Source organism: Chrysochloris asiatica, unplaced genomic scaffold (assembly GCF_000296735.1).
Source record: "Chrysochloris asiatica unplaced genomic scaffold, ChrAsi1.0 scaffold00137, whole genome shotgun sequence".
NCBI classification, from domain to species: Eukaryota; Metazoa; Chordata; class Mammalia; order Afrosoricida; family Chrysochloridae; genus Chrysochloris; species Chrysochloris asiatica.
The window spans coordinates 498,758-512,279 of NW_006408655.1; the positions used below are offsets into that span (position 1 = coordinate 498,758).

Here is a 13,522-nt window from a genome sequence, read left to right on the forward strand (position 1 = left end):
GCCTGACCCAAGCCATGGTATTTTCAATAGCCTCATATGGATGCGAAAGCGAAAGCTGGACAGTGAATAAGGAAGATCGTAGAAGAATTGATGCCTTTGAATTGTGTCGTTGGAGGAGAATACTAAAAGTGTCATAGACTGCCAAAAGAACCAATAGATCTGTTTTGGAAGAAGTGCAGCTAGAGTGCTCCTTGGAGGCAAGGATGGCTAAGCTTCGCCTCATAGTTTGGACATATTGTCAGGAGGGAAAAGTCGCTGGAAAAGGATGTCATGCTGGGTAAGATGGAGGGTCAGAGAAAAAGAGGAAGACCCCCCCAGTGAGCTGGATCGGCCAGTTGGCATCATTGATGACATCAAGTGTGGCAGCGGTAGTGAGGTTGGCCCAGCATCGGGCATTGTTTCGTTCTGCTGTGCATGGGGTCGCTATGAGTCGGTTCCGACTCGATGGCACCTGACAATAACAACAACATTAACTGAAGTATATAGAACTTGTATTTTACTATAATGTTGAAAATTTTGACTTTCATTCACTCCATAAACACTTATTGAGTGCTTTTTTATTTAGGCACGTTGGCCCCTGCCTTCAAGGAGCTTTATGTCTTGTGGAGACAGACATACAGCCAGATTTTAATAGAAACTGCTGTCTGTTAATATGTGCCTGGTGTGGCGCTATAGGATAAGTATTGGACCGCAAGATTGATATGAACTACATAGTGGAGGGTCAAAGCCACCAGCCGTTCCTTAGAAACCCTACGCAGGGTCGCTTGAGTCAGAACCAACTTGATGTCGCTTAACAGCAGCAGTAACAGTATGTGCCAGACGTTGTTCTGACTGCTGTCACTGTGCATGTGGTAATTTGAATATATTTTAAAATTCCGTATATATTTAATGATTGCCCTGGGTTTGCATTCTTTACCTTTTGCTGTCACTATACTTTTAATTAATATATCATTTCATGTAAAATGTCCAAACCTTTTACTTGTCTGTGTAAGTGCCCTTAAGGAGCTCTGGTAGCATAGTGGTTAAGAATTGGGCTGTAAACCTCAAGGTCAGCAGTTCGAAACTATCAGCTGCTCTGCAGGAGAAAGATGAGGCTTTCTGCTTCTGTAAAGATTTATAGCCTTGTAAACCCTGTACAGGGTCGCTGTGAGTCGGAACCAACTCAACAGCACTTAACAACAACAACATAAGTGCCCTTACTCTTCCCAACATCTTTCATGCTAGTTAGTTGTAATGTACCGTGAAACAGCTGGTAGTTTTGAACTGCTGGCCCTGAGGTTTGCCGCCCGATTCATAACCACTACGCTACCAGAGCTCTTTCTTTTATGCTATAATTGTCATATATATGTCTATTCATATATGTTATAAACCCCATGAGACAACGTTGTTTTAAACCCTGAGTAGGTCCCATCTCTTCTGATTGTGACATGTATTCATTTAATCTACTCATCAACCTATGAAGTGTAGCTGCTGCTACTCTGACTTTACAGATGAGGAACTTGAGTCACAAGGAGGTTAATGCACACTAGATCATATAGCTAGCAATTGTTGGATCTGGGATTTGAACCCATGCCTGCCTGACTTCAAGCTTGCATTCTTTCTTTTTTTAACTAAATTAGTTTCATTTGTTCTAGAATTTCATATATATGTAATTATGCACTATGTATTCTTTTGCATCTGGCCTTTTTCTCTCAGCGTGATATATACTGAGTTGTTGTTGTCAAGTGCTGTTGAGTCGATTCCGACCCTTAGCGACCCTAGATAGGGTTTCCAAGGAGCAGCTAGTGAGCTGGAACCACCGACCTTGCAGTTCAAACGGCTTTGCAGTCTGGCGCATTAACCCACAGCGCCACACCTTTTTTTAAAGTTTTTACTGTGAATTGAGTGATAGTTTACATGGGAGAATATCGGTTTTGCACTAAACCTTTCGTATTTTATTTCACTGCATAAGAGGGAATGGTTGGATAAGGCAATTAGGAAATTTTGATATTAGAAATGACATTATAGCTAGTTGTTTATTGACTGGTGAATTGAAACTCTGGGGAAGATGTGAATAGGAAAAAAGAAGCAATTATATGCCAGAGGTGTGGAAATACACATAGACAAGACTACTCAGTAACTGATAGCAGTTTCTGGTAACTGGTAGAATGGTTGGAAATGACCCTGGGCAAGCTAGTCTGGAGTCTGATTTTCCTTGTTTCTTTTTTAAAAATTTCCTTACCTATAAAATATGTTTAAGATAAACTAGTAAATTCACATATTGTTAAGCTATTTGTTTCCTGGTTTGTAAAATAGGTTAATTTTATAAGCATTTATATTGTTATGTGGACTCTAAATCAGGTGCTGAAGATTGCATCCTGATTTTTGACCTGGAAACAAATAATAAAATATAACAATTGAAAATACTGTGTTTTTTTGTTTTTTTTTTTTTTAAATAGTAGTCTTCTTTTTCCCTTTCTTAATCCCTTTTCTGATCTTAGAATTTTTTAACAAATTTTAAAATCTCTTCTGTTTAGTCTGTTTTTCTCCAAGTTACATGTGGTCTGCTTTTAGTTTAACCTCCTTGCACACATCTAGGAGAGGGAGCCTAGGCTATCTGAGGAACACATGGTGGTGTCTTCTCCCAGTTTTGCCTTTTCTCCCTCTTCTTTTAAAACAGAGCCTGTGTTCTGTTTTGAATTTCTGCATTCAGAAATGCGGGGGCTTGATGAGAAAGGTCTTTCTTCTTGCAAGTTCTTGTGTCGGGCAAGGGTTGGAAAGTTGGAGAACAGTTCTCAAGAACTATTTTCCTTTCTTTGTGCTAGGCTGCGGAACAAGCAAAAGCAAGCCCTGCTCTGGTAGCAAAGGATCCTGAAACTGTGGCTAACAAAAAGGAAGAAGAAGACTTAGCAAAAGGTGCGTGTAGTAAGTTCCTAATGGTGAGAATAAGCCGGTTTGCTCTGATTTAAATTCTCCCACCTAAGACATTTAGAAATAAAATAAGTAGGACTTTACAGCCAAAGCTAGAATCATTTCCATTCCCCTTGCTAGTATCATTTTCTTCCTCTCTTCCTTTAAGAAAAGCACTATCATACGTATCATTTCAGTCTGTTTTTATTATATTTTTACTGCGTATTTTTCCCTATAAATAATGTAAAGTACTGTTTTGTATCCATCATAAATTCTTTTTTCATAATATTATAGTCTAAGTACACTCTGTAACTTTTTACTCAACACTGAGTTAAGACATATAATCAAGTTCAGTTGTTTTAGTATTCAGTAAATTAATAAGTATAGTTTTTCTATTCTACTGTTGGACATTTCCACCACTCATCTGTCAGTTTGTTGTACTGTGGTGGTTTGTGAGTTGCTGTGATTCTGGAAGCTATGCAACACATATTTTAAATGCCAGCAGGATCTCACACAATGGACAAGTTTCAGATGAGCTTCCAGATGAAGACAGACTAGGAAAAGGAAGAGATGAACTACTTCTGAATATTTAGTCACTAAAAACCTTATGAATGGCAGAGAAACCCTACTTGATATAGTGCCAGACAATGAGCCCCTCAGGTTGGAAGACACTCAAAATGCAACTTTACCTATGCTTTATTGAATACGCAGAGGCTTTCCATTGAGTGTATCATGACACGCTATGGACAACATTGCAAAGTATGAGTATTCCGGAACACTTAATTGTGCTCATGAGGAATCTGTACTTAGACCAAGAAGCAGTTGTCCAAACAGAAAATGGAAATACTGAATGGTTTAAATTTAAGAGATGAGCGACAGGGTTGTTGTATTCTTTCACCATACTTATTCAAACTGTATGCTGAACAAATAATCTGAGAAGCTGGGCTATATGAAGAAAAACATGGCATTAGGTTGTCAAGGATTTCATTCTTCTTGGATCAGCCATCAACACTCATGGAAGCTGCAGTCAAGAAATCAAATGACATATTGCATTAGGCACAGTCTGCTGCACAAGACCTTTTTAAAGTGTTGAAGAGCAAAGATGTCAGCTTGAGGACTAAGGTGCGCCTGATGCAAGCCATGGTATTTTCAGTAACTTCATATGCATGTGAAAGCTGGACAGTAAATAAGGAAGACCATAGAAGAATTGATACTTTTGAATTACGGTGTTTGAGGAGAGTATTGAAAGTACCACAAACTGCCAAAAGAACCAACAGATCTGTGTTAGAGGAAGTGCAGCCAGAGTGCTCCTTGGAGGCCAGGATGTCCAGACTTCATCTCTCATACTTCAGACATATTGTCAAGAGGGACCAGTCACGAGAAGGATATCATGTTTGGTAAGGTGGAGGGTCAGAGAAAAAGAGGAAGACCCCTAGTGAGATGGATTGGCAAAGTGGTAATATCAATGGGCTAAAGTTTAGCAACAATTGTGAGGTTGGCCCAGGACCAGGCAGTGTTTCGTTCTGTTGTGCATAGGGTTGCTGTGAGTCGGTACCAAGTCATTGACATCTAACAACAACAACTGATGGACATTTGGGCTGTTCCTAATTTCTTTCTATAACAAATAATGCTGTAGTGAGTATCTTTGTACTTGTTCTCACATATACGTAGGTACAAGGTGCTCTGGTAGCGTTGTTGTTGTTGTTGTTAAGTGCCGTGGAGTTGGTTCCGACTCATAGCGACCCTGCACAGGGGTTTCCGAGGCTATAAATCTTTACTGGAGCAGAACGCCTCATCTTTCTCCCGCGGAACCGCTGGTAGTTTCGAACTGCTTAACTTGCGGTTCACAGCCCGATTCGTAACCACTACGCTACCAGAGCTCCTTTAGCGTAGTGGTTACAAATTGGGCTGTGAACTGCAAGATTAGCAGTTCGAAACTGCCAGCTGTTCTGCGGGAGAAAGATGAGGCTTTCTGCTCCCGTAAAGAAATACAGCCTCGGAAACCCTGTACAGGGTCACTATGAGTCAGGACCGACTCCATGGCACAAAACAACAACAACATACATAGATATAACTTTCTTATGTGTGGTAATGTGGGTTTGACATTGTGCTGTTAGCCAGTAGGTCAGCAATGCAAACCCACCAACTGTTGTGTGGAGAAAAAAGATGAGACTTTCTGCTCCCGTCAAGATTTTCAGTGTCAGAACCCTATATAGGATTGTAAAGTCCTAATGTGGTGCTGTAGGATAAACAGTAGACTGCATGGTGAGTTTGAACTACCAGTTCAGCTGTTCAAACTCACCAGCCGCTTCTACACAAGGTCTCTGAGTCGGGCCCAACTCGACAACACTTTATAACAACCAGGGTCAGATTCTTCTTTATGGCAGTAGGTAAGTTATGTGTTACTAAATATGGGCAAAATATTGAATGATGGAGAAAGTATCAGAAGAAGATGGAAGGAATATACAGAGTCGTTGTACCAAAAAGAGACGGTTGATGTTTAACCATTTCCAGAGGTAGTGTATGATGAAGAGCCAATGGTACTGAATGAAGAAGTCCAAGGTGCACTGAAGGCAGTAGCAAAGAACAAGGTCCTGGGAATTGATGGAATGCAAATTGAAATTTTTCAGCAAACTCTGGTGGGTTGTTATTAAGTGTTGTCCAGTCAGTTTTGACCCATAGCGACCTTGTACAGATTTTTGGATGAGCAGCTGGTAAGCTTGAACTGATGGCTTTGCACTTTACTAAGAATTTTGGAAGGCAACTACATGTCCAACTAATTGGAATAGATTCATATTTGTGCCTATTCCAAAGAGAAGTGACCCAACAGAATGCAGAAATTATCAGACAATGTCATTAATATCTTTTGCTAAAGATAATACAAAATGGCTGCATCCATACATTGACAGACAACTTCTGGAGGCTCAAGTTGGATTCAAAAGAGGATGTGGAATGAGGGATTTCATTGCTAATGTCAGGTGGATCTTGGCTAAAAGCAGAGAATGAAAGATGTTTACATGTTTTTTATTGACTACGCAGAGTTTCAACTGTGTGGATCATAACAAGCTATGGGCATCATTGTGGAGAATGAGTATTTTGGAAAACTTGTGCTCATGAAGAACCTGTACATAGATCAAGAGGCAATTGTTAGAACAGGACAAGGGAACACCAAATGGTTTACAGTCAGGAAAGGTATGCACCAAGGTTGTACTCTTTCCACATAGTTAATTCAGTGTGTATGCTGAGCACATAATTCTAGAAGTTAAATTATATGAACAAAAAATGTGGCATCAGGATTATAGGAAGACTCGTTAACAGCCTGCAGTGTATTGATGATATTACCTTGCTTGCTGAAAGTGAAGACGACTTAAAATATTTTCTGATGAAGATCAAAGACCTACAGCCTTCGGTCGCAGCGCATCTCATTGTAAACAAAAAAGGATTTAAGTTGTCAAAGACTTCATTTTGCTGGGATCAACACTCATGGAAACATCAGTCAATAAATTAAATGATGTATTGCATTAGGCAGATCTGCTGTACAAGATCTCTATAAAGTGTTCAGGAGCAAAAAATGTCAGTTTGAGGAGTAAGGTGCACCTAATCCAAGCCATTGTGTTTTTAATAACCTCATATGCATGTGAAAGTTGGACAGTGAATAAAGTAGACCGTAGGAGAATTGATGCATTTGAGTTATGGTGTTGAAGGAGAATATTAAAAGTACCATGGACTGCCAAAAGAACAAATAAATCTGTGTTGGAAGAAGTACAATCAGCCAGAGTGCTCTTTGGAAGCCAGAATGGCCAGACTAAATCTCTCATAACTTCAGACATATTGTCAGGAGGGACCAGTCCCTAGAGAAAAATACAATGTTTGGTAAAGTGGAGGGTTGAAGAAAAAGTGTAAGACTCCCAACAAGATGGATTGATCAGCACAGTGGAGCAGCAATGAGCTCAAATGTAGCAATAATTGTGAAGTTAGCGCAGGACTGGGCAGGTTTTCGTTCTGTTGTACATAGGGTCACTATGAGTCGATAACGACTCAATGGTACCCAACAACAATAACAACAGGGTAGGCACGTCTTTAGTTTTGCTTAATGTTTGTGTGACTTTTTCTTTCAGCAATGGATGAAAATATCTTCTGGTATTGAGATGATATAAAAATATCACTTGGTATTGCCAGAGTTTGACTTTTGTGAATGTGATAGATTTAAAATGGTTTCTAGTTATTTTAATTTTTATTTACTTCATTACTAAAGATCCTGAGTAAATTCTAATATTTTCTGACTATTCTTATTTCTCATTTAGTGCACTGCCTTTTTTCCCCCTTGAGTCGTTTTTTTTTTCTTTTTTTTTTAAATTACATTATGTATAAAGGCTATGTTTTGAATATTATTCTTTTGCTTGTTATATCTTATTTATATATCTTCTCTTGGTTTTTAATGTATACTTTAGTTTTGTATGATTTTTTTTTTTAATGGTTTTATTGTCTCTATATTAGGTCTTTTAACAACCTAGGTCAGAGGTAAACAGAAAGAAAGGGCTATGGTTAGGGTGAAACCAGACTACTGAAGTCTGTGTAGAGGGTACAAGTACAGCAGCAGTCCAGGTGACGTATGCTCTGGGAGAGTGGTAGTGGAGACAGAAAGACTAGACATATTTAAGATCTATTTTGAGTTATTTGTTAGGTGAGTTTTTATTAAGTTATTTCCGAATTTCAATTCTTAGACTGTTTATTTTATTGCTCCAAAGGTAATTCTAAAAGTACAGATTTTGAAGGACTACCTTTGAGGCCTGCCTGATTTAGTATGTCTCTAGTAAGGTTTAAACAGTGACTTCTTTTGTGATTTTTATTTTATTTTGGGAACTTAAGCTATAAGAACACATTAAAGAAATACACGAAAAAAATGTCAGCAGGTAAATTAAAAAAACAATTATGTGTCTTAAGAACTTACATCTTTTTGTTACCCAGAAGAGAGTAATTTAAAATGTATCCTTTCCTTAAAAATAACAGTTCATCATACTATGCAATGTTTTTATTTATTTTTAACTTTCAATTATGAATGAAGAAATCAAATTGACAGCATGATTTATATCATAATATGTCCTAGATTCCAGCAAGATTATTTTTAAAAGAATACATTGAAGTTTTTTGAGTTATCTTCAAATATATTTTGTTCTTCTTCGGGTTGTTTGATGTACTAACATTTTGAGTCTTTGAAAACCTTTGTTATTCAGCTATTGAGTTGTCCCTGAAAGAACAAAGGCAACAGCCAACCACACTCTCCAGTTTGTATCCAAGCACATCCAATCTCTTAACTAACCATCAACATGAAGGTCGAAAAGTTCGTGCTATTTATGACTTTGAAGCTGCTGAAGATAATGAACTAACTTTTAAAGCTGGAGAAATTATTACAGTTCTTGATGACAGGTAACAGTTAAAATTAAGAAAGTTGAACAATGATGAAAATATGTAACATTAATTTTTATTTATATTATTCCTGTTGAATATAGTTACCAGATATAAATAATAATAAAACACAGTTGAGTCAGATATTTTCATTAGTAGAGGAGTTAATATTTTAGAAAATATAGAGAATTATGTGTATTTATTTATACACATAAAAACATAATAGGACTTTTTTTTAACTTCAGGTTTGTGATGCTTAATATTATTGGAAATGGGTTGTTTTTAATAATTAAGTACTGTTGTGGTTTGTTGTCACTATAAGTTGTTGAGTGGGTTCCAACTTATAGTGACCCTTGGTAGGTTTCCAAGGAGCTGCTGATAAGTTTGAATCACCAACCTTGCAGTTCAAACCAATTTTACAGTCCAATGCTTATCCAATAGTACCACACCAGGACTCGATTTTGGTACTAAATGACTTTAAAAGAGAAATTAGACTAGATTTAAGGTTTCCTGAGTGGAAGAAAATGAGGTAAAATGTGTGCTTAGTAGCTGTAGGCTGCATAAACCCTGGGCATTTAATCATTCAAAATGTTTCTGAGTACTTACTAGCTTTTCTCATACAAGATTCTGGGCATACAGTGGTAAGTGTGGCTTTATGTGAAAGTGTGCTCCTAGTGAAGATTTTGGTGCATGTGGGATTATCTGTCACATGTGTTCTTTTGAGGGGCCTGGCTAAATGTGGGGGCCTTTTCTCAAAGATGTCCATCAACCTTCAAATAGACAAAGGACTGTGTTGGGTTTTTTTTATCTTCTCTAAGGCCTCAGTTTTTATTTACAGTAAAGATACCATCATGACCATCTGTAGATTACTGTGAGATTCAAATCTGATAATAATAGATATATAAAGGTAAAAATCTTTATTATAGTAAAACATTCTTTTTTATTCATTGTAGTGACCCCAACTGGTGGAAAGGTGAAACCCATCAAGGCATAGGGTTATTTCCTTCTAATTTTGTGACTGCAGATCTCACTGCTGAACCAGAAATGAGTAAGTAATTTTACATATATCAGTGAATGATAATTCACAACCCTCCATTTACTGAAAGTTGACCAAGCTCAACTTTGTGAAGCAATGGCATGTAAACGTTAGTGCTTCCTAGGTGTCTATTGTAAATGCAGCTCCCTAGGTAGTAGATCATACCAACGTTATGTTTAGACAGACCATGAACTTTTTAAAAACAGAAATCAGATGTTTATAGATTCAAGCTCACTAGCCGTTCCTCATAAACCCTATACAGGGTTACTGTGAGTCGGAACTGAAGTGACAGCACTTAACAGTAACAACATAGATACCATTGAAAAACCATTAAAAAGTATTGTGGAATTCATACAATATGTGCTTTCCTTATCATCAACTGAAAAAATTGTGACAAATACAACATAACTTGAAAAAGAATTGTTTTCAAAGGTTGGGACCATTTCTTTAGGATCTGTCCCCAAACTTGGAAACAGTGGCCTGTAAACAACAATTGACTTTCCTTAGTCTCCAAATCATTGCATGCTAGGAAAAAAGAAAGAAAGGCTGTGAAGGAAAAGTGGTATTAGTGGCAGGCATTAATAATTATAGGAGATGCAACTTTCAGTTGTTATTGTTAAGTACCATCGAGTTGATTCCAACTCAGAGTGACCCTATATAGGGTTTCCAAGAAGTGGCTGGTGAGTTTGACCTGCCAGTCTTCAGGTTAGCAGTCTAGTGCTTATCCTGTAGTGCCATGCTAGGACCTCCTAACTCTCAGTAGCATGTAAATATTGTTGTGTTGTTAAGTGATGTCGAGTTGGTCCCAACTCATAGAGACTCTGTATAAGGTTTCCAAGGGGTGGCTAGTGGATTTGAAGTGCCAACCTTGTAGTTCAGACCAACCTTGTGGTCTAGTGCTTTCTCCTACAATGCCATACCAGATCACCTTATATAAAATTACTGTACATTAAAGAATCTTTATAATGATGACTTTGAGTCATTAAGAAATACTTTTCATAATCTATCTCTGTTTAAGAACACAGAAATATGTTTAAATTGTTGATTTCTATCAGCAATTGACATGTTTACAATTTTAAAGGAATTTTTGCATATAAATTGGTAAACAAATTATCTGACAAATATCTCATGTTTTTAATGGTACCAGATACAAGTGTTCAAAAGAAATTTTTAAAATATGCCTGGTCTGTTTTAATTTACAAAAATTTTAGGAAAGGTTCTTTGTCTTAGTCTTCTTTTTATCTATCATCTAGTAGGGAATCTTATCCTGAATGCAGGCTACATAAATAGCTATAGAATAATATTGTTGTATACCGTCAAGTTGGTTCCAATTCATAAAAACCTTGTATAGGGTCTCCAAGACTGGTTTTTGGGTTTGAGCTGGTGAACTTGGTTACCATTCCAGTGTTTATCCTATAGCTCCACACCAGCATAAGTGATACATAAATACTAGGAGGCTTCAGAAAGTTCATGGAAAATGGAATTGAAAGATCATGGAATTTTTCCACAAACTTTTTGAATCCTGTGCCTATACATGTAACAGTAAAAAGACAACTTTAAAAACATAAGAACACTAGTCTCTTTAAAGAGAATGCTGTAATAACAAACTAGAGATTATGGTGATGGTGGCTTTGTGCCGTGGAGTCGGTTCTGACTCATAGTGACGCTGTCTGTACAGGGTTTCTGAGGCCGTAAATCTTTACTGGAGCACAAAGCCTCATCTTTCTCCCGCGGAACAGCTAGTAGTTTCGAACTGCTGACCTTGCCGTTCGCAGCCTGATTCATAACCACTACGCTACCAGAGCTTAGATCTGTAATAAACTCCTGGTTTGGTGCTGTGGGCTAAAGCGTCAGACTGCAGAGCCATTTGAACTGCAAGGTTGGTGGAAACCCTGTACAGGGTCGCTATGGGTCGGAATCTACTTGACGGCACTTCACAACAACAACAAATAAAACAATACGCTTTCATAGTTGTTGCCACCATGTATTGCATCACTTTTGTGGAGACAGTCCTCATTCATTCGTTCATTTATTTAACTTTTATTGTGAATTGAGTGAAGGTTTACAGACAGGATTATCAGCTTTACATCCAACAAATTATATGGGTTTTTTTTCATCTCAGTGATTACATTCCCTCCCTGCAGCAAGTTATCCTACTTCTTTCCTGTGTCTTCCCATTTACATTGTGTATTTCACAAATGAACACAACAAAAATAAAATATTTAATATACACATAAAAAACAAAAAATATATATTCATTTAAATATCCAAAGGGCCCATTCTGCAAGCCAGTCTCTTGCCTGCTGGCACATACCCTTATTCAGTCCATGTGCTTAGAGCCCAAAGCTGCTCTGTGTCTGTATGCCACCACCTCTACCACGGTCTCTGCTGTAGGTAGGATCCCACATTCCACTCATGCTCTTCCTTCTTGATGGTCTGGGATCGTCATTTCCTGAAATGAAAGATTAGCTATTCCCCTAGTTTAGTTATCTTCTACAATTACAGTGATGCCAATCGCAATTAGTTTTGCTAACAATTACTCACAATAGAATCATGAATTCCCATCACCTTTATCCCCCCATCCTCTTTCACAGATCCATCTGTAAAAGAGGAAAACTATTCATTTGGAATTCTACCTAACCCTTCTCATTCTGAAACTAAATACGCTCGAAAGCTTATAAGTCAGTCATAGAATGCCTTTATAGCTCTCCGTTTTTGATAGCCAGTGCCTTGACTGCTGAGTACAATATTTAAAGTTCAAATCTACCAACCACTCCTTTATAGGGTCGCTATAAGTCAGAATAGACTCAATAGCACTAACAATAACAGTCAGCCCAGTATTCTGAGGAAGCAAGCTTATTAATTGATATGAAGATTATTCCATACCTGTTGTAATTTTGAGTAACTGCATCCGTAGCCAAAGTCCAGTTCATCAAATTGTAAACATTTATACAATACCTGTAGTATCAAACCTCTTTATCTTCATCTGGCCAAGTTCTGGTCATCCAGACTAGGTCAAATGGATACTATCTGCAAGTTTGTGAGTTCACACACACCTCCCTGCACTTCAGATCAGCTGGTTGTTTCATGTCAGCCCTAGCCCCAGCCAGGTAAGAGTGAAGGGCTTAGGAGTTCACATATCTCCCTAAACTTCCAACCAGCCAGCCCTTCCAGTGCCCATTGTTTTAATGAAGTTCTAGTTAGAACTAAAAAACATATTGTAGGACCTTGCTTTGTGGCAGTACACAGCATTTGGGGGGTTTTGTTTGTTTGTTTGTTTTGTTTTTTCAAATCTGCACGGGAAGTGCTGTTTCTTTCTTTGCTTGTTTTCTGTCCTGAGTCAGCTATTGGAAAGGATGCAGTTGTCTTAGACTTTGGGTCCTGATCCAGTCCAAGATTTCATGTGTTCTTTTTTCTTCATCACACAGTGATACAACTTCAATACGAATGTTCTAGTTTTCTCATATATTTTATTCTGAATCATCTAAAACAGAAACATGAGCATAGGTTTATATAATGGTATTATAGTTCTCAAGATTGGGAAGATGGTAACATTAGCCCCACAACATGTTTGTTTTTAAATGGGGAAATTGAGGTCCACTTCATTTAACCTGCCAGAGAGAGAAGTCTGCCTACTTAGTTCTGTTTTGTTTTGTAGGTGCAGTAAGATACAGTGAAATTGATTTGTATTATACGATACATATATGCATGTACACATGTATGTATTTGGTTCATTTTGCTTTCTCTAGTTTATTTGTTTTACATTTTTCATGAAAAACTTTGACATGCAAGATAAGGCTAATATAAAAGTTTTATGGAAAAACTAAATATATTTTCTATCAATATAAAAATCATAGTGTTATTGTTAAGTGCCGTTGAGTCAAGTCCGACCCAAAGCAACCCTGTATAGGATTTCCAAGGAGCAGCTGGTGAGCTTGAACCACCGACTTTTCAGTTCAAGTGACTTTGCAGTCTGACCCGTTAGCCCACAGCACCACACCAGGACTCCAAAAATCATATTTAAATGCATGTTGATAACCGCAGTCCCTATCTTAGTAGTGTTGAGAGATTTATCTTCTAGCTCACTAGTTCTGGCTTCTATCTCTTCAATTCTATTCCTTTGCCCTTTCAATGTATTGTCCATTTCTGATATTCTATTATTAATCATTTGGACCTCTTTCTGTAGGTTTT

The 13,522-nt window shown here is 37.7% G+C and overlaps 1 protein-coding gene across 1 annotated transcript in view; it reads left to right on the forward strand.

Annotated features, from left to right (window-relative positions):
• Positions 1–13,522, forward strand: part of STAM (signal transducing adaptor molecule (SH3 domain and ITAM motif) 1) — a 100,684-nt gene that overhangs the window by 71,187 nt on the left and 15,975 nt on the right. Inside the window, exons 4-6 of the mRNA XM_006869904.1 lie at positions 2,805–2,895; positions 8,124–8,316; positions 9,249–9,343. Of these exons, the coding sequence (XP_006869966.1) occupies positions 2,805–2,895; positions 8,124–8,316; positions 9,249–9,343 (379 nt within the window). The remainder of the gene's footprint in view (positions 1–2,804; positions 2,896–8,123; positions 8,317–9,248; positions 9,344–13,522) is intronic.